Below are 20,713 nucleotides of genomic sequence, written 5' to 3' on the forward strand. Positions count from 1 at the left end.
CCATCTGAATGTCGCTACTGAAATCGAGACTCATCAGACCAGGCATGATTCTTCAATCTTCTTTTGTCCAATATTGGTGATCCTGTGAGAATTGTAGCCTCATTTTCCTGTTTTTAGCTGACAGGAGTGGCACCCGGTGGGGTCTTCTGTTGATGTAGCCCATCTGCTTCAAGTTTAGTCGTGTTTTTCCTTCAGAGATGGTATTCTGCATACCCTGGTTGTAACAAGTGGTTATTTGAGTTACTGTTGCCTTTCTATAATCTCAAACTAGTATGCCCATCCTCCACTGACCTCTGACTTCAACACGGCATTTTACATCCACACAAATGCCGCTCACTGGATATTTTTTCTTTTTCGGACCATTCTCTGTAAACCCTAAAGATGGTTTAGAGTGAAAATCCCAGTAGATCAGCAGTTTCTGAAATACTCATACCAGCCCTCCTAGCACCCTCAACATTGCCATGTTCAAAGTCACTTAAAACCTCTTTCTTCCCCATTCTGTTGCTCAGTTTCAACCTCAATAAATTGTCACGTACAGGTCTACATGCCTAAATGCATTGAGTTGCTGACATGTGATTGGCTGATTAGTTTTATGTGTTAACAAGAAAATGAACCGCTGTACCTAATAAAGGTGAGTGTATACTGCAACATGCCGGGGATCAAAGATGTGAGGTGACCCCTTAAGACTTTACCTTAGGATGTGCACCAAGTACTTTCCTTCATCACCCCAGGTCTTGTGTGTATTCAGTGTTGGAGTAAGTAGTCAGATCCTTGAATAAAATAAAAGTAATGATATTTCAATATAAAAATACAAATAGAATATTAGGTCACTTAAGTAAAAGTAAATCAAGTTAACTGAAAGTACTTGTAATGCTGAAAACTGCCATTTGAGCGCTATGCTAATACATATGTCATTGGATTATTATGTTTTATTAATGTTTTCATAGCGTTATACTATTGTAGTTGCTCAATTTGTACTATTTTATATTGTTTATCTATAGATTTTTGATTTTTTTTTAAAGATCATATTTTCCACAGAAAATCGGAAACTGTAAAGTAACAATCTGTCAATTAAATGGTCCCTAGTTTTTAATTCCCTACTTCTGTAAACCGTCTTTGGGTATATAGAAAAGCGCTATATAAAACAAATGAATTATCATTAACTGGCCATAAAGTATAAGTATGAAGTAACAATGGAAAAGTACATTACATGTGTACTTGAGCGCATTACTTGGGTAAATGTAATTAGGGTGTAAGTTACCTTCTGTCCAGTCCTCACACCACTTCCTTTTAACAACAAACTGAACCATTTCACCAAAACCAAAGTTATAATCTCAAGAAATTTTAAGGAGCCCCAATGACAATGTGCGGCTCCTGTTTATGATGCAGGAGAAGCTCTAAAAACCTGAAGTTTTCATTTCAGGATTCATTTCTGGGAAGTCTTCTTTGATAAATTCGGTGTACGTGACAGCTGAAAATAAGAATTTGAATACAAGTGCATAATTTACCCAAAAATACCCAGACACCGTCTGAATTGCATTCAATACAAAATAGTTGTGGCTTTATTCTTTTGGGAACAAAAAATGGCAACAACTAAGTGTCACTTTTCTTAACCAGCAATATATCTACAGGAAAGAAACAACAACGGTCCCTTCTATCCATTTACCATTTTCAGGTTAAAAAAATGATAACAAATCAAATGTATTTCATGTGGTTTGCCTTGGTGTGCATTAATTCACATTCTCTCTAATTTGAACATTAAAACGTGTTCATTTCAGTTTCATTTCTCCTCAGTCGTCATGCCTGCAAAGAAAACATCTTCACGGCTGAAAATGCTTTTGTTTGTTTACACAGCTTCAAAAAACACCTAGTGTCTGTACAAATTTCTATGAAAAAAATAGAAATGACAGTTCTGAGGGGAAAAAACAAATAAGAAATCCATCATAAAAGAACATTAACATGCCTGATTGAATCCAAATGTTATTTTGACATTTTCTCCATTTGTTGTCTCTTGGTTGGTTTGTCAGTTGACACCTTGGATTTGATTTCCTCCCAACGGCTACAAAGACAGATCCACACACAAAATACAATTTCCCCAAGAATGACATCCAGTTGTGCGTTGCCATTTCCTGTAACCTCTCTATACTGCTTCTTTCGCCTGGCTATTTAAAATGTGAAAAACTGACGCAGATGAAGCAGAGTTCTATATGGGAGTATGTGTTTTGTTATTGTCACTTGCTGATAAATCTTCTTAAAGGGTAGTTGTTCTTGGTGGTACAGCTGGGTCATGTCCATGAAGCTTGCTTCAACGTGTGCTTGCCTACAGTATTTCTACTTTACTGCTGGTAAGGGGTGACCTGTGACTTTAGTGCAATGTTATCCAAACTTTCTTTGGGAGAATGATCTTGATAATTTTGTCCCATATGCTTTTTCTTTTTTTTACTAGCCCTTGGTTGTCTTTCTCAGGGGGCTTATAGTTTGTAACTAATAGGCCCATTTCTTCTTCTTCAGCCACTTACAGGCCTGTTTGTCCATTTCTGGGTGGGGCGGGGGCTTCTCCAACTGCTCTACTCCAAATGCTAAAAACAGAGCAAAAAGAAGCCTTATGATAAAATAGACGGTTAAAGACTTTATCCTTTAAGCCTCCACATTTCCAGACGGTTGGCTCTTCTCGGGTTGGTGTGTCCAGTTCTTCCGCCCCAAACGGATTCCGAAGTAGGATATCGAAGGATTCAACTTCACACGCGGAAAAGAGAACAACCTCACTTAGCCAGAGCCAGAGAAAAAGGTGAGGGGTGTTGTGTGTTTTTTTTTGTAAACAACAAACATCCACTTCACGAGCCCACCTGCCCCCCTCTTCCGTCTCCTCCTCCTCCTCCTCTTCCCCTTACATCTTCCCTACATCTTTAGAAGAGACTAAATACAGCACATTTGAATAGGGCATCAGGGGAGTTCCTTGGGAGGCTGTAGGTAGTGTAGTAGGTAACAGCGAAGGGTTGTCCCTGCGTTTGGGTGGGGGGGGGGGGGCTCTGCATGTTTTTTGTGTGTGTGTATATGCATGTGTTGTGTGTATGCGTGAGCTTAGACGCCTCGCTGTGAGGCTGTTAGGATTGTTTGAGGCGTTTGCGTGGGGGTCCAAGGAAAGGGCACTGGGCAGAAGCCAGGGAGCGGTAGGCTTCGGCCACCAGGTGCGGATGAGACGCCACCATGGACTTCCAACCGGCGGTCTCCATCACCTCCGCTGCGTGGCTGGAGACAGAGTGAGAGAAAAAAAGGAACTAAGTTTAGAACTTGTATAAATATAAATACACAATAGGGCTTCGTCAAATGATTATATTTGTTATTGATTAAGGGTGCACTATGCAGTTCCAGGGGAAGGTGATTATTCTTTTTTTTCTTTTTTACATTTGCAAAGCCTGCAGTTAGTTTACAAAACATATTTTCTCTACATGTAATTCTTATTGAATAATGATGTCACCATAAATCAAAACAAAATGTATTTGAGAGACCTGAGGGGTATACTACGAAACAAACTCAACAGAGCCCGGCTCTCTTTTTTTGATCTGGTTCAACATAACACAAACCCTCGCTCAGAGCTAACCGGTATCACGAAGGAAGTTATCAACCTCTTATGTTGAACGAGGGTTTCGGCTTCAGGCTCTGTGCGCGTCCCCATGAAAGGGGGCGTTTGACCCGTCATTTGACTTTGCATCCGCACAAAATGGACTGATCTTGTGCCGCTAACTTTACACAAACGGACTGATTGCGAGCAGCTGAGTAAAACAAGTGTGTCGCCAACTTCATTCAAGAAGAAGAGTTTGTCAGTCTGAATTATTACAGCAGAAAACAGAGTGCCGAAAAAAACTCTTACTGAAAATAAGGAGAGTGGATTGCTGCCAGCATGGAAATTATTTATTTATCTTGCCGATCGTTCTCGCAGTGCGTAACGTGACATTAGCCTATAAAACAATGAAACGCTGAACTCGGATTTAAACACTATACCATTTAGCCTAATATATAGCCTATAGGCTACTTTGCTATATTTATAGCACTACGCCTATAGTCCCACACTTAAGAATGTAATTTAAGTCTGACACTGTCCCCAAATGAATAGCCTATGGAAAATCACTTTAGTTTTGGGCCACATCATAATGAATACAATTTTGATTTAGACTATTAGCCTTTTATTTGAATCTTACAAATACCAATAGGCCTACATTAAAAAAACCTGTAGTCTGTATTTTTCGGACAAATATGAATCTACTGTGAGAAGCTTAACCTGCGAGTCTGCAGCGATGTCCGAACTGTGACAGCTGTCACCTGTCACGTCCCAATTGTAATCGCTACTGATGAAAAGAAAGAAGCCCACAGTGAAATAATGTTGCAACCTGTGATTTTTTTATAGAACGCTTTATTAAGAGCCAGTGTGTAGATCGCCAGGTAAAATCATTTGAGGTGAGAGCATAGAGTGGCGCTGCATACAGGTCTAGGCTATTTAACATTTTCTGCATCAATAACTGTATGCATGTGGCAAAAAGCCCCAGCGATGTGACAGTTCACTCTGCTGTAAGCCTTATGTCACGGCTTCGTTTCGTTCATTATATTACTGATCAATAAGTTTACTTATTTAACGAGTTTCCTCAGTGAGAATATATCGCTCAGACAATATAGTCAGGTCCGCGGGATCTCCAAATGTGTAGTTTCCTTAAAGGGCAGCGCTCTAAGAGCCGAATGTTAGCTCAAACTCTGAAACAAAAACTGGTCTGAGCAGGTTAGCCGTGCAGCCTCTGTTACCACGGTGATCTAGCCAGGTAGAAAGAGAGCTACCTTTCGTGATACTGAAAACTCTGGCTTTAGACTCAACAGACCTCGCTCAGCCCTTAATCTCGCTTTGTAGTATACCCCTCTGGAACCAAACCGAAGACCAGACCATGTATGTAAACAAAACTGTGGGCCCTTCTGCTGTAAACAACAAGAGTGAAAGTTTGTTAATTCAGTTATGAGAATATATCTTAGAAAATGTTCACTCCTCTTACACCCCCAAATTACATGGAGCAGCTTTAATTTAAATTAGGGCTGTCAAACGATTAGACATTTTAATCAGATTAATCACAGGATTCTGTGGATTAATCACGATTAATTTTACCATTCGAAATATGCCCGAAAAATTTGAATTTTCTCTGTATATTGTTATATGAACAGAAAGATAAATGACAGAAGGGGGATATGTACATTTAAAATTATTAGGCTATGTTTATTAATTGAAAATCCAAATTATGGTTTTAATACTGAAAATAAATTTAAACCAAACCATAATTCAATTGGTCTGCACTAGGGTTGCTGGACGGGTCCCGGGATTTCGGGATTCCCGTGAAATGAGTCAGTCCGGGAGTACCGGAAATTGGCCGCGGGACCCGTCCTCCCGTTTTTTTTTTTTTTTTTAGTTTTTTTTGAGGGGGGATATATTTTTAAATATTATTTAGACAGGCAGGCATACGAAATACCAGCGCCTCTACAATACTGAAAGTGCTGTGTCCGAGGAAGAGTCTGATGATACCCAAGAATATGCGTATCAGCCAGAGCCAAGCGAGCAGACGATGACCCAGAGCCTTACTGCACATCTGCAGCAGGCAGTCATTAGCCTCGTTAGAGATGTCGCCGTCTTGCTCAGACCTGCGCAATTATGACGTTCGGCTTGCTGAGCGCACAGCATTTTTGTTGTGCGCTCAGCAAGACGGGCTTCATAGTTGCGCAGGTCTGAGCAAGACGGCTCCAAGTCGAACGAGGCTAATGACTGCATGCAATGTCCCGAGCCAGACCAGAGGTATGGGAATGACCTCCACAAAATAATTTCAAACGAGTTTGCGCTCTTCGAGGCAACCAAAGAGCGACCCAAACACCTGCAGCAGCTCTACTCTGCACTTTCCACCATACAGCCGACGTCCGTGGAAGAAAGAGCGTTCTCGGTGTGCGGTCAGTTCGTGACAAAGCTCAGAAACAGGCTGAGCATGTTTCTTGAAGTCACACTTCATGAAAATAAAAGAAAGGAAAGCTGGAAAGTAATCTTGCTTAGCGTGTCAGTTTGAATAGGCTGTTAGTTCTGTCATGTCTTATTTCACACGTTAAGAGCAATCGGTAGTGCATTTTTTGTTATTTGCCTATCCTTTGGAAAATATTCAATTTAAACTGATTTCGTTCATAGAAATAAAAATAGATTGTTTGAAATACATTTGTTCGCCAAACACCGTTTTTTGGCCATGTTTTGATATTGAACCTCTGTGAATTTTTTTTCGTATTTTCTTCATAAAAACACCGTTTTCAATAGGCATCTTCTGGAAAATATTTTGCCTAATTTGAATGGCTTTTCTTCATGTTATTTAAGTAGAAATAAAACGTGATGTAATATAGCATTGTTCTGCTGCATTTATTTATCTATTTGCATTGATTTAGTCCCATTAAAGTAGTATTAAAGGGCAATAATGGTTTCAACGGGAAATCCCGGGAAATCCCGTGAGGAGCTCTGAAATCCCGGGATTTGAAAAGGGGCCATTTCGGGAAATTTCAGCAACCCTAGTCTGCACCTATAGGTTGTGCATTCTTAAATACAACTTGATTACAGTCCGCGGTGTGTGTGTGTGTGTGTGTGTGTGTGTGTGTGTGTGTGTGTGTGTGTGTGTGTGTGTGTGTGTGTGTGTGTGTGTGTGTGTGTGTGTGTGTGTGTGTGTGTGTGTGTGTGTGCGTGTGTGTGCGTGTGTGTGTGTGTGTGTGTGTGCGCGACCTCGCCCTAGGGGACTGTTCATGTGTGCCAGGAAGCCGACGTTATGTTGATAACACACACCTCTGAAAACTGCAGACGTCTGTGTCCTCGCGGGCTCTGAACAGAGCGTTTCTCCTCCTGTTGCTCCCGACATCAACTGCCAGCCACGGCAGTTGATTTTATATACTATCTATGCCCCCGACAGACGTGACCGTTAGCAGTTTAAAACTTTAAAACACGGCACGGGCTAACGTGCTGCTATGTTTGGCTGCGCGCAGCTACTGATCCTGGGTCAGCCACAACGATAGATGACTGTAGTACAGAGCCGGTGGGATGTACGGGGCGGATAATTCTGCACATGCGTTAAAAAAATTAACGCCGTTAATTCCAGAAATTAATCACCCTGCGTTAACGCGTTCATTTTGACAGCCCTAATTTAAATATTTCAAAACTAAGCAAAAGATTAGAAATGGCCAGAGCAAGACAGAGTGAAGAAGCGAATCTTCACATTTGAAAAATTGGAACTAGAGAATGTGTTTGGCTTTTTTTATTTGCGGATTATTTTTGTATCGATTGATATTCCATAGTTGAGGGACAGAAACGAGCTGAACATCAGTACAGACACAAATGACCAGAGTTAATATCACACATCTGAGTCAACCCTGGTGAGGGAGTCAGGTTGTCCTGATCCCTCTGAAAGCCTCGACATGTACCAGGCGGACCACTTCACGAGGGGACGTGTGAAAACTGAATGATTAACTGTGACGTTAGGAGATGGTGCGAGCGGGTGAGAGACAGAGTCCTGGTACCATCAGTAATGATGCCAAGAGAAAGAAGATGTAACGGGCCAACACAACAACAGAGACATAATGTTCTGCTGACTCTTGAGGGTCTGTGAGTCTGTTACAAAAAGGTCCCGGAGACCTAATTAGAAGTGACTATCCAGCTCTTTATTTTATACTGTAGAAGAGATACTCACTAGTTGATGAAGTCCACGGCCTGTGTTTTGAGCTGGTCGGCGCTGTGCAGGTCGGCCAGGATGAGGATCTCTGCGGCGTTTTCCACAGACAGACTGGTGCACAGCGCGTCCTCGCACATGACCTTTAATCTCTCCAGAGCGTACTGAAAAAGAGAGGGGGGCAGGGGGGAGTTCAGGATCAGTACACTCTCTAGTGTCCATGTGGAATTTATAAAATATAATTTTCGTCACTCTGGATGTCACACCTCAAAACCAAGGCCTTCCACTACATAGTATCCAGTTTTTAAGATAAAAAAAAATGTGGAGGAGGCCTTACTGGTCTCAGGTTGAGTGGATACTAAGCCAAACAACAAGAATCAACAGATATGATTCCAATATGATAGTATTCTGTTTAGAAAAAAACAATACTTTGGACTACATATTTAAGTACCGGAATACGATATAATCTATCAAACAAGTTCCAACACGTCAAACTAAATGGACAATCAAGTAGTTGTGTATGGCTTGCTATATGTACTATTACAGTATATTACCTTGTCAGCTGCGGCAAGCAAGTCGTCAGCCATCTTGTCCAGGTTGGGAGCCTTGTCTGTGTAAATGAAGCACATCATCTCTTTGAAAACCTCGGGCTCCACGTCATTGATTTCCACGCGGTTCTGGCAAAATCATAAAATCAGGAAATAGGAAGTTAGATTAAAGCATCTTGCACTGACACACGCTCCAACTCCAGTATGTTCTCCATGTTTTCCATATCTGCCAATTATTTTTAAGTCATGCAATGAATATAGGGCCCCAAAGTGCACAGTATGCAGCGTTAGGCGGCTTAATTAATTTAGTGTATTTAAATAATTAATATTAATAATAATAATAATAATAATAATAATAATAATAATAATAATAATAATAATAATAATAATAATAATAATAATAATAATGTATTATTTATTTAATTTGAGCTTCCCTGTTCTTGTTGCTGGGCAGCAGCACTTTCCTTTGATTATACACAGTAGAGTATGTGCAATGTAACCTTGCAGCAAAGTAACACACCAAGAGTTGGTCTATGTTGTTCGTCTTATTCATGGTGATATAAAGGACATTTGTTACAACTGAAAATCATTATCTTGCCTTGTATTCTCTTTGTTACTTTTCAGACAAAGTGTGCTCTACATTTGAAATGTTAATAACTAAGTGAAAGGTTTTTATCTTTCAAAAAGGTTTGCGCAACAAAATCGAAAAACAGCCTTGGTTTAAAAATAAGAACAATCTGGGCAGCTTCTCCTGCAATTTCATTTCTCACAGTTACACGTGCACAAATGAGAAAAAAGCAATTCTGTGCTTCTGCAGCTTTGTCATTGAAGGATGAATCCTGACCCTCAGGTGTGGCAGGACAATTTCATTTCAGGTGCGCTATCATTCAGTTTTCACCATACAGCTCTGTGCTGCAGCCAACTGACAGCACACAATCCTTTACTCACTTTAACCCTAAACACAGAAGGGGAAGCCTGGGCAAGTTGAGCCGGCCATTGAGGAACAAAATGGATTTATTTTCAAGAATAATAATAAAAAAAAGCTTTGGGGTCTCGGGCTCACCTTTTTGCTCTCTTCCATCTCGTGTTCAAACATGGCACTGAATACAGGAGAACGTGCTGAAAGTAAAGATGCGGAGAGATTACGACAACAGCAGACATGCTTTTATGTGAGTAATGGTGGCATAAAGCTGAGTCTGAGCAGAGCAACCCAATAAATACATATACAGTCAAACATTTAAAACTAGAACAAAAAGACAGACAATACATGGGACGTGTCTGACTCATGTGCGTACCTGCCAGGATGGCTTTGTGGGCCTGGAACTCCTGTCCAGCCACACACAGGGAACAGTCTGTGAAGCGGGAGTTCTCCCACAGACCCCCCAGCTCATCTGCGAGCCGGCAGTCGGGCACCTTCACCATGTTCATGGTGTTCTGCCCCGATATGTTGACTGAATCCTGCACCACACTCACCTGATGAGATAAATTAAATTAAATTAAATTAAATTAAATTAAATGCAATTCACCAGAATGCCTGTGTGTATCAAGAAAATAGTGAAAACCAAGAAGAGTAGGCAGTGTACCTCGCAGAAGAGCGTGAGCTTGTCGTCGGGTAGAAGACCGTTGGCCTCATCGAGGAGGAAGTCTCGCCGGATAAACTTCTTAAAGCCCCAGTCTTTCCCCTGGACAAAGCGATATGCCCTCTGACTTTCTGCAGACAGCCAGGACACACAGGAGGTGAGGCTGAGTAGGGGCAGCATTTTTCAAATCTAGGAGCATGACTCATGTACAAGTCAGTCCACTCACCCATGGCTTTGGTCTCCTCGCCCTTGGCGTTGAGGATGGAGAACTTGAACTTGGCGCGGACCTCTGCCTTGGGACAGCTGACCAGCAGCAGGTAGAGAGACAGGTAGTCTTTGCTCTCCTCGTCCAGGCCCTTGGGATTCACACGTAAACACCTGATGGTGGTGGAGGGTGCAACAGTTAAGATCTCTAATGAACTAATGGCTGTTACGCAAGAATGAATTATTACTGGAGGGAATACTACACTTAAAAACTTGATTCATGTTTTCTTTTTCTTTCGTTCAGTTTTCCTATTTTAAAAGTTGCTTTTGATAATTCACAGGACTCTCCTGTGAAATGTTGCTTTGTAAGGTCTAAAAGAAAAAAAAAATTAATGTAGATTAAACCAATTTTCATTGGACTGAATGCCAAAGAATAAACTTTATATAACTATTTTTTTTAAGATTATTTTTTGGCATTTTCCAGCTTTATTGGATAGTAAAGAGTTGAATTGGGGAGACAGAGAGAGAGGGGGGATGACATGCAGTAAAGGTCCACAAGTCGGATTTGAACCCAAGACCACTGTAACCAATATGGAACGCGCTCTATCCACCAGGCCACCGGAGCGCCCCAATCTTTTGTACAGTGCAAGAAAAAGTAAGACCACCAATATTTGAATATGATGAAACAGAGCAGCTCTCCTTCTCTCCTGCCACCCACCATTTCAGCTTGTCATTGGCCCCGGAAGAGAAGGTGGAGCTCTTGATGACCTCGCCCATCTCCTCACGACAGAAGCTGAAGTTGTTGATGGTCCACATGTAAGAGAACTTCACCACTTTGATCTGGAATAAAAAAGGAAAAACGGACCTTAAGTAAAGCTCGGACGAGTGTTTGATTTATTCCAAGGTAAAAAGTGAACAGTGTTATTTCTGTTTTTTAATGTTGTTATTATCGTTTTTCCAAGGATTGTTCAGAGTCTGTGTGTGTGTGTGTGGGTTGCAGATATTTGTTTGCATATCATTTAAATGCAATAAAGAAAGGAAAAAATAGATAATAATAATTACTGAGCCCGGGCCCTGTTGACAGTTGACCTGTGCGGACAGTTTTACCTGTGTGTAACACCAGCTCTCGGCCACAGGCCCGCTGGACATTTCCGCCGGGGGAGGGGGACTCGGGACTCTTGACATTGCCAGCGTGACAGAGGGTTAGGGGGCGAGAGGGTGAGGAGGAGGAGGAGGAGTCCGTCACTTCCACTCGTCAATGCTCGGTCCTGACGTCCATCTGCATCAATACGCGTCAGATGGAAGCAGCTCGCCCCCTAGAAACAGACAATGTGCCCGTGATTAATTGTTCAGACTAGAATCTAAAACCACTTGCAATCACACGGCATGCAGATAACCACTTTTTCAAACAAAGCTCAGCTCATTAGGATGCACACAAACACACACACTTTCATCAATCCAGTTAAGATTCAATATAATTTAATTCACAAACACTGGCTGCATTTCAGGCTTGTGGCGTTAGAGCGAGATGAATTTTCCCTGACCCATTGGGGGGAGGGAAGGGGGGCATGAGATCGATAGCCCATACTCGTTCTGAGATAAATAGCCTCAGCAATTGCAATTAAGTCTTAAAAATAAAGTGTTAATAAACAAGATGCTTCCTAGGACTGTAAAAGAGGGGAGCATGGTTTGTAGCTAGAGCCACAGGTTGATTACCTTCAAATCACAAAGGACGTTCGCTTAGATTGGTGAAGCACACTCCCCGCACACACTAACTTACTTATGTAGGCTATTAATCCTTGCTGCCTGGGTCTCCAAAAGAGAAAAGTGGTTGGAAGTGGCCATCTAATGCCACAAAATAATCTAGTCTATTATATAAAAGTCTGACTTTTGTCTAATTCTCTTAGATATAGTTCCTTTGGAAGGAGATAGGATACGCAATGAAAGGTTAGGTAACTATCTTGAACTTCAAAACAAATTATTTTGTTCTACACCTATTCCTGAGTTCTAGCTGATTGTAAACTGCATGAACAAAGTGGCAAAAGTAGACAACAAAACAACAAACCTTCCCATACAGATTTTTTTTAAGGGAAAGTTCTTGAGGGCAAATCTAGGCTTTTGAAAAAAATAAATAATAATAGATTAGCAACAGGAACGGACATCCTTTTCCTTGACTCATACTGGAACTAATTCCCAGCCGAGTGGAGGACCGCGTCAACGACACCCACAACATGAGACCAGCTCACAGGGTTTGAATGGTAGTGATAGTAGGACACAAACTTCATTATGGAATAAAAGGTGCACAAGTCAGTGTTTCCAGCGCCGCTGCTGAGTGAACGTGCGCCGCTTCTATAAAAATCCTTCTCCTCCGCATTTTCTATTTTTTTTTTGGTACGTAGCTCCTTTTAGAAAATGGGCAGCGCGTAACGTAAATTGCGCAGCACGCGGCACATCATCACGTAGCCAACATCTAAGAAGAAGAATAACCTAACAGCGAGTGTGGCAGTTGTTGGCAGGTAGTAGCCTACACGGTTGCAAAGTTACATTAGCCCCTTTTACACAGCCAGTGAAAGCCGGGAATATGCCGGCCTTTCGGCCCTCCGCCCTGCTGTGTAAATGCGACAGTTGCGGAACGAGGGAAGAAAGGTGCGAGTGATCGTTCCGGGAATTTTACTACCTCGGGGGGTAGTAAGATTCCCGACACGATCAGTTCCGCCTCTCTGTTTAAATGCTCCAGCTTGTTGTTGCGGAACAGGGGGGCGTTTGACGTTCCATAGTCTACGTTCTAAACATGCGACCATGTTAGCAGTTGAAGGACGTGTGTTTAAAATTAACCACGGCGGCCTGATGTCCCGTAAAAATCACCAAATAAAAGGAACGGTGTATAATCTAGCTGATCATAAGGTCCGTTGCTCAATCCAAACCCCCGCGCTTCATTTTGCAGAGTGTATGAGTCTATTTCTGCCCAGGAGAAGTTGTACAATGGAAAGCTAGGCTAGGCTAAGTAAGGGATAAAGTATAGCGAACGGGTCACTTGCTAGAAATAAAGACCGACAAGCTGAAGCAGGAGCCCGACGCGCAGCGGAGGGCTCTTGTTCAGCTTGAAGGTCGACCTAGTAACGGGGGAATAGTCTGCTCGCCCCGCTAGACTGTCTGCTTCAGCTGACTGAAGGCTCCGGCTCAGCTGTTAGCCACAGAGCTACTGTTTTGCTAACACATTCCGCCGCCGCTATTATTATCCTAAGTCTGAGCGTATATCCACACTTTATTTCTGTCTACAGTAACGTGACTTCACACACTGTGTGTATGTGTATGTGTATGTCTGATTGGCAGATCGCTGGCCTCACAAAGAGACTCGCTCACAACCAACCTGTCACACACACACACACAGAGGTGAAGTGGTCGGATTGATTTAGTCAGTTTGGTTAACTGTCCCAGTGATGTTGGACTCAGCGCGTAGCGAGATCAACTGGCACATCGTGGGGACAGTAAAATACGGCCCTCTTACTGCAAGCTCCAGCACTTCTGCTCTCAATTCACCGGCCATTGTTGCAGTTGTAAAGCAGCTGACCGGCGCGGCGCTAAATGTTTACGTCACACCTGACGCTGTTTACAAGCACCTCTTTCATTCCGGAGCGCTGTGTAAAAGGGACTACTGATGTGCCAGCAGGCTGGCGTTGCTTGGTTCTGTGTAAATAACACAGAAGCAAGCAAAGCCGGCATATTGGAGTGATGTTGTTCCGTCAATATGCCGCAATCTCTGTGTAAAAGGGGCTATTGATTCCAGCAGCGAGTGAAGCGGAAGAGCGAAGTGTAGCGGAGGAAACTGGTGATTGAATGTAGCTTACCGCGCTGATTTGCATGTATCACTGGTTTCACTTCAGAGGTGTCGGCCAGAACACCATTTATGGCCAAAAACGTCAGATTATAAGCATGAGACTAGGAGAGGAGGAGTTGGGTTTATCCGCTCTTTATTTTCTTCTCTTTCACAGACACAGCAGCACACAGATCGCGGGAAAAGAACAGAGGGTTTAACTCCGCTCCTGATGAGACGTTGGAACAGCTGTTATTGCGACCCGCGAATCGCAGCCGTTAAAACATGCATAAAACTATAACTTAGAACAGCAATCTTACTCACACACGGGTGATTCCACAACTCAAACAAACATGTACAAACTGTAGAATGATCGCTACATGCACGCTCGCACATCTGACCGAGCGAGAGGAGAAAGGAAACTACTAAAAAGACTCTCCAGCCGACTGACGTCACGGCCCTAACTGACAGCTACCCACACTAAACAAAACACAACTTAACACACTGTAAGAAGTATTAAACACTGTAACCTATAACTTAGTCTTGACTCCCAAGACTAAGAAGAAGTGTTTTAAGCAATAACAAGCTTAATCAATGTGCCTTTTTGTGTCATATCAATAATTGTGAGATATTTTTAGCTTTTTTACTGTCTAATTGATAATTTCCCATTCAAACGACATCACTGCAGCACACATATTCTTATAGTCCAGGTTGTGGCCCAAATAAATGATAGCTTGACAGCTATGCATTATAGGGGTGATGAATGCAATCTTAATAAGAGAATAAATCCAGGCAAACCAAAACATCTCAAAAATGGCTTAGGGCTCAGAGGTTAAAAGGCTGGTACAAGCTCTTAAGGGATGCACTGTGCACAATGTATATATACATAGTTAAATAATATATATTACATTTGCAGATGAGTCTAAAAAGCTGGGTGAAAAAGAAAGGCAGACAGGGACAATGGAGGAGCTGAGGTTAGTGAAGCAAATTAGGGAAGCAAACTTTCAAGCTAATGAGAATTTTCTTTTGGATTTGAATGCATAATGCTAGGTGATATTATTTGAACATTACAAATACATGTATATAGGGTAATTTGAAGGAAACAAATACGATTTCTAGCATTTCTTACTTGTTTAAGTGCTCAAGTTTATTACAGACAATACAGGTAGACCAAGTAAGGGAGGAAAGAGAAGTGACAGAGAAGCAAGGAGAACAAGAGAGAGAGGGTGCAGTGGTAGATCCTGAGAGGTGTTTTGCCCATGATTGCAGGAGATTTCATTTTTGAACAATGTGTCTTGTGTAAAAAACAGTGTGTAGTGTTTTGAAAGAAGTGTGTTGGAGAATTTCAAACACAATGCAAAGCACTTATTGTGTTTGTAGGGTTGGTGCTTGTGTTTTGGGCATGGTCACCAAAGTTAGAGGTTGTGATGCTTTGGGCATAGCAACCACTTTTAGTGTTTAAGCATTAGGCAAAAATCTGTAAATAAATTGTGCAAATTATTTTTGCGTTGTGGCATTTTTTGTTTAAATATTAATTTCTATACAAAAATGTAAAAATCTGTAAGACACAAAAGGCAAAGTTACAACACCAATAATCCTATCTACAGTAATACACAGGACTGTGTGAATAGGATTTAAGTGCATATTCTCCTCTCAAAGTGCACCAGATTCATGGATTCCAATGTACAGGGTACAAAAAAAAATCGGCCGGGGGGGCATGCCCCCGGACCCCCCTAGAGGGTTCGGGGACCACAGCACCGCTGCTGAAAAAAATCCTGCGGGAAACACTGCAAGTACTCTATTGCTCTCTCGTTTTCCCTCAAAAACACACCGGCACTGGACACCACGTTGACATAATGCCAGAATCACAAGCCTTTTTTATTCTTGCTGCAAGACCAATGCACCCTTTTCCACCACGTTTTTAACTCCCATAAAACACTATTCAGTGTCTTCCTGGGCCATCACCGCTAATCTGTGGCCAACATTTTTTCTTCTCTTTCAGCTTTACCTTTTACTCTTTTCCAGAGCCTGTAAAAGGTGGAGTCAGCGATTTTTAAGAATGCTTGTCAAAAAAAAAAGAAAAAAAATCCAGTGTTAATATTTACAACAAGCTTTCCCCTCAATCGCTGAAATTATGTACTTTTAAGTTAATACATTTTCTCATTATTGAAAGAAAAGAGTTTTCTTGTCAAGTATCTCTCCTATTATCGTATAAATGCAAACATTTCTCGACTGAAAAGGGAACTGAATCTGGACACGACCTGTGCCTCAAAAGGCTTTTTCATTGAAGACCTTTTTTCCATGTCATAGCAGGTAAGGGAAATGTGTAAATAATCAAATAAAAGAAGGCTGAATTACATTTAGGTGCTTCAGTTTCCTGATAGTGTGAATGGGTAGAGACAAAGTAGCTAGTAGTTAAATCTGGTTAAAACAAGCATCTCCTCTGCCTGTATGGAATATGTGTTGTTACTCAAGTTACCAACCGCTTTGCTTCAATTACATAACAAAGTCTAGTCCAACTCATAATGGCCCGTTTTATAAGCTTGGTTCAAGCAGGTCTAACCCCTCTAACCTTGAATGAAGAACCCATCGATATTTTTTTCAACTCTTTGGCAAATGGTCAAATGGAGAGGGATAAAGATAAAGGAAGGGGCTGCAGGGAAAGAGAATGAAAAGTTAAGGGAGAGAGAAGCCAAATTGATAAAACATGTGGCGAATGAAAGATGGGCCCCTGTCTGGGGAACCATTCGGAGAGATAGATTGCCATGAAAAGCGGTTAGATGGAGACAAAAAGCAAATCAAAGAGAGGTATGAGAGAGAAATCAAATACGGATTCTCTGACAGGTGGACTCTGATGATGACGCACACTGCATTGAAACAGTTCCAGCACCTTTATAACAGTTTGTGAACATAAACCAGCCATAGATGTTAAAGTTATACTTTACATATTGATATTTATCAAATGAAAAACTCAGTTTAATGTATCATTGCACTGACCTCACCTGTGCCTTAACAAAACACAAAGGCAGGGAGACAATTCCTATATGTATCTGTGGTCAATCATTTGAGCAAAAACTAAAACGTGACAAGGTTTTTAAAATATGAAAATTAAACAGCAGAGAGTACATATATATTGTTTTTTAAATAAATCCTGGTGAGATAAAAGGTTAGTTTTGAACTATTTCACATTCATCCTGTGAAGATAAATCACAATGCATCTCACAGCAAGTGAATACAGCCAGGGTGATATTGGTGGCCAGTGGCCACAAGAACATTCATTTAGCCTTGCAGTTTAAGTCCCAAAAACAAAAGCACTGTGTCTGAATTAATATCTGTGGAGATATGATACAGAAGGTGGCAGTTATACCGTTAAACCACAATGCTTTTCCCCCCAGACATTGCACTCTCTCGGCCGAGAGAGAAGGAGAAATCAATCTCGGCTCTAAATTAAAGACTGCTGGTATGGAGGCATTTCAGACAGCAATATCCAAGGGGGATAAAAAAAAAATTGCAGCCCTTGTCGAAGTGTCAGTGAACACAATGTCTATTTCCAAAGCTTTGGTCTTTGAGGACTGCAGTGAACCACGGACAAACCTTAAAAGTATAATTGGTACAGGGACCGGCGATCGATTGCACGGCTCGCGTTGGGCCTCCGTCTGTGGGAGCGATTTCATATTCTGTCCTTGGTTACGGTGCTCCTCCTTTCCTTAAACTCAATCTCAGAGAGGTATGAACTATTGATTTTGCTGCAGCGATCGGCTTGCCTCGCTCTCGTCCCTGACTTTGTGCAGACCCACAATTAAGTTGAAGGGGATTTGACGGGGCAGAAAAGCATGAGCGCCCAGGCTTCACCTCCCGCCTGTACTTCCCCACTAGAAATCTTCCACACTTGGCCAGGCACGGGGGAGGTTAAAAGGAGGGGGGGACCTCAATGCATACCATTACCAACAGCTACACTTGATGTTTTGACCTCTGAGGGCAGACGCTCCTGCAGGCGGCAGAACACAGCAAATAGTCCAGTCATTAATAGATTTAAAAGGGGGATTTTAAAAATGGTATCTGAGGAGCAGGGGAACGGAATTGTTACTGTAATTTATTTATTATGGTAAACTTGTGAACATTTGAGCTGTAGCAATAAATCAAGGATTTTGCTTTTTCTGAAAGGTGCAACAGGACATGAAAAGATTCTTTGGAAAAATAGAACCCATAAAAAAAACATATATCACTGATAAACCATGTGTGACGGAGAAAGATGAGAAATAGCCTCTCGTTTTGATCGAAAAGCAACGAGAGCTAGTGAAGTATGTCTTATAACCGCTGATAAGCATGAATTAGCCTTTCATTACTATTTTGTAAGTTGCACCATTTATCCACTTGAAATAGATACATCTGACCTTAGTCATTTGCTAACTAAGGATAAAAAGAATGTTTGGGAATAAATTGTTGTGATCATGTGCAATGTTGTTACAGTTCTTTCCTGCCATATTTGCAAAATTCCCAAACACATTGCTATACACTTTTGGTCATCACACTGAAGGGGAGCTCAGCTAAACTGAGTTATAAACAATTAGTATTTTTGGAAGGCAAAGATATTAATGGAAATAATTTAGCTATCTGCAGTGTGGCAGCACTTTGACTTTCAGTAGTAGGAACAAATGTAGCAAAAACAAGCATCGCCTCACAAGTAACACTAAGTTGCCACAGTATTCTTCAAAGTTGCATCTGAGTGAGATTTTACATAGTGGTTTTGCATTCGAAATAATGCTAGGTTGGAAGATTAGTTGTTTCTCTTTGCATGCCATGTAGAGATATACCCTGTTGCTGATTTACAACATTAAAACACTGGACACCTTATTGACTATACAATGATCACTTAAATCTAGTAACCCTAGTAAAAATATATTTTTTTTAAATAAAATCAACAGCATTCTCTTCATCAAGACACCAAAGCTTTTGGAAGTGTGTTCTCAAACTGCATTGCTGCACGAGAGAGTACAAAACCTTTGAGTGAATCGTGTACTGGACATCAAACCTCTGCAATTACACTTGACTCATCCCACTGTGCATGCAAGGATGATGTTTTTAGAAGACGTATTAACCACTTCAGGGTCGCACTGCAATCCATACTAATCACGGTGTTAACCCACAGAGAAATTAGAATCAATATAGCAGATCTCAGCAGCTTCATAAAAGAGAACTAATCAACTTGAGCACCAATGCAAGAAATTATCCACTACAGGACATTGAATGGAGCCGATGAAGTACTTTGGAGGCCGAGGACTTAAATCATCTTGTTCCCGACGTCCAACAATTAACAAAACACGAGTCAATAACATAGGTTAGAGCAAATGTTTAAATGCAGACATATCCTGTGTAGTTATCCAACTAATCTTTGAATGATAGCAGACGATGCTAGGAAGTGAATCTCGGACTAGCCTACATGTAGGCGGTGACAGGAGCAGGTAGTCATCCTGCCAACAATACAGGCACATCGACAGCTGTATCTCCCTTTGAATTGGCTCTTTACTTTAACTACGCGTTTGGAACAGGGTCTCCACAAATAAAATAATTCCAAATTAAGTAATGGCAGGATCTCATAGCGTTAACAAGTAAATAAACTCTGTACTGTATCATTCAGACGATAGCACGCGAGCTAATGCTAATGTAGCAGCTAACCTAAGCCAAACAAAAAAAGGTCGGAGATGTACAGAACTGCGGCTAGAAATACGACACGACAGCCTTCATCCTACAATTTCAAATCTTCATTCCGTGTCACTGCTTACTGTATAATGTATCGCCGGACTTACCTTTGTGTTATTTTATATTGTAACGTTACTTGTCCGGGATCTTCTGTTGTTGTTTGCTAGCAGGCTAGCTGTCTGTACAAGCGGCGGATCTAGATGGTCTCAGGAAGAGAGCCCCTGCTGCCTCGGAGTGATTTCACAGCTCATGGATAATAAAATGACTTAACACTTAAAAGTGTTACTTTAATTTTCACGGACCTATTATAATTTCCCACTGCTATCCGTGGATATCTTATTCTTCGCAGGTTTGTTAGGGTTGGTATATAATTAATATTTATAAATCGATCTTGCTTGTCTTCAGTTCCTTCACGCTGGGGCCAGTGTTTCAATTTACCATCTTTGAAAACAAATTTATCTTAATGCAATCAGCAGACTAGATGAGCTATTGCTTAGTGGTAAGATTATTAACACGGTGTGCCAAGATTAACGGTTATCAACTGCTAAAGGTTGAATTTAATTAAATGTAGACTAGACAGAATTAATCTCTGGATCCATCGGCTCACCTTGAAGATGTCTTTAATACATCTTTACCCTCTAATGTCTTTGCAGGGACTGTGTTCTGTTGCTATAAAATGTGCCAACATCCTTCAAACGAAGTGCACTGGATAATGTTTTACTTGAATAAGGCTGTAGTACTTTGATTAAGTCATTAAACAATTAGTATGACTTGACCTTTTTATATATACTGTATATAAATAATTCTTGTGCATGCCCCAGGGGCCTAAGGGCTCAGGAGGCCCTCCTCCAGAGATACTAGTAACTTTTCATGTCGCATTGTCAAAGAGCTCAGTCACTGTCAATAACAGGGTCCAAAAAGGAATAGCCTAAATGTAAGGAAAGAAATAAAAACGCATAAGAAAAACAGCATTGGTAGCTTTGTCTAAAGGGATTCATAATGAGCCTTTAGGGCCCACACACACACATACAGGAATATGTGTAAATTCTATACTGTTCATAAAAAGTAGCTTTACAACCTTTATCTGTTGAAATGAGTCTCTCCATCATAGAACATGGGTCTGCAGACCAACCTACTGTACCGTTTTTGCAG

At 41.3% G+C, this 20,713-nt stretch overlaps 1 protein-coding gene across 1 annotated transcript; it reads right to left on the minus strand.

Annotated features, from left to right (window-relative positions):
• Positions 1 to 1,539: 1,539 nt before the first annotated feature.
• LOC307267057 (speckle-type POZ protein) lies at positions 1,540 to 19,762 on the minus strand. The gene is made up of 10 exons (XM_080049257.1): positions 19,669 to 19,762; positions 11,155 to 11,363; positions 10,766 to 10,887; positions 10,070 to 10,221; positions 9,847 to 9,974; positions 9,559 to 9,736; positions 9,327 to 9,382; positions 8,270 to 8,392; positions 7,737 to 7,879; positions 1,540 to 3,249 (listed from the first exon to the last, which is right to left on the minus strand). Exons 2-10 carry the CDS (start codon positions 11,230 to 11,232, stop codon positions 3,105 to 3,107), a joined length of 1,125 nt encoding a protein of 374 aa, XP_079905383.1. The 5' UTR covers positions 11,233 to 11,363; positions 19,669 to 19,762; the 3' UTR covers positions 1,540 to 3,104.
• Positions 19,763 to 20,713: the final 951 nt, after the last annotated feature.

Source organism: Ammodytes marinus (genome assembly GCF_949987685.1).
Source record: "Ammodytes marinus genome assembly, chromosome: 20".
Classification (NCBI taxonomy): domain Eukaryota; kingdom Metazoa; phylum Chordata; class Actinopteri; order Uranoscopiformes; family Ammodytidae; genus Ammodytes; species Ammodytes marinus.

Bases quoted from the DNA above. Each gene is read 5' to 3' on its own strand.
- LOC307267057 (XM_080049257.1), bottom strand. From the start codon at position 11,232: ATGTCAAGAGTCCCGAGTCCCCCTCCCCCGGCGGAAATGTCCAGCGGG. The intron at 10,888-11,154 runs GTAAAACTGTCC...TTTTTATTCCAG, and splicing joins AGAGCTGGTGTTACACACAG to ATCAAAGTGGTGAAGTTCTC. The intron at 3,250-7,736 runs GTGAGTATCTCT...CTCTGTCTCCAG, and splicing joins GCCGTGGACTTCATCAACTA to CCACGCAGCGGAGGTGATGG.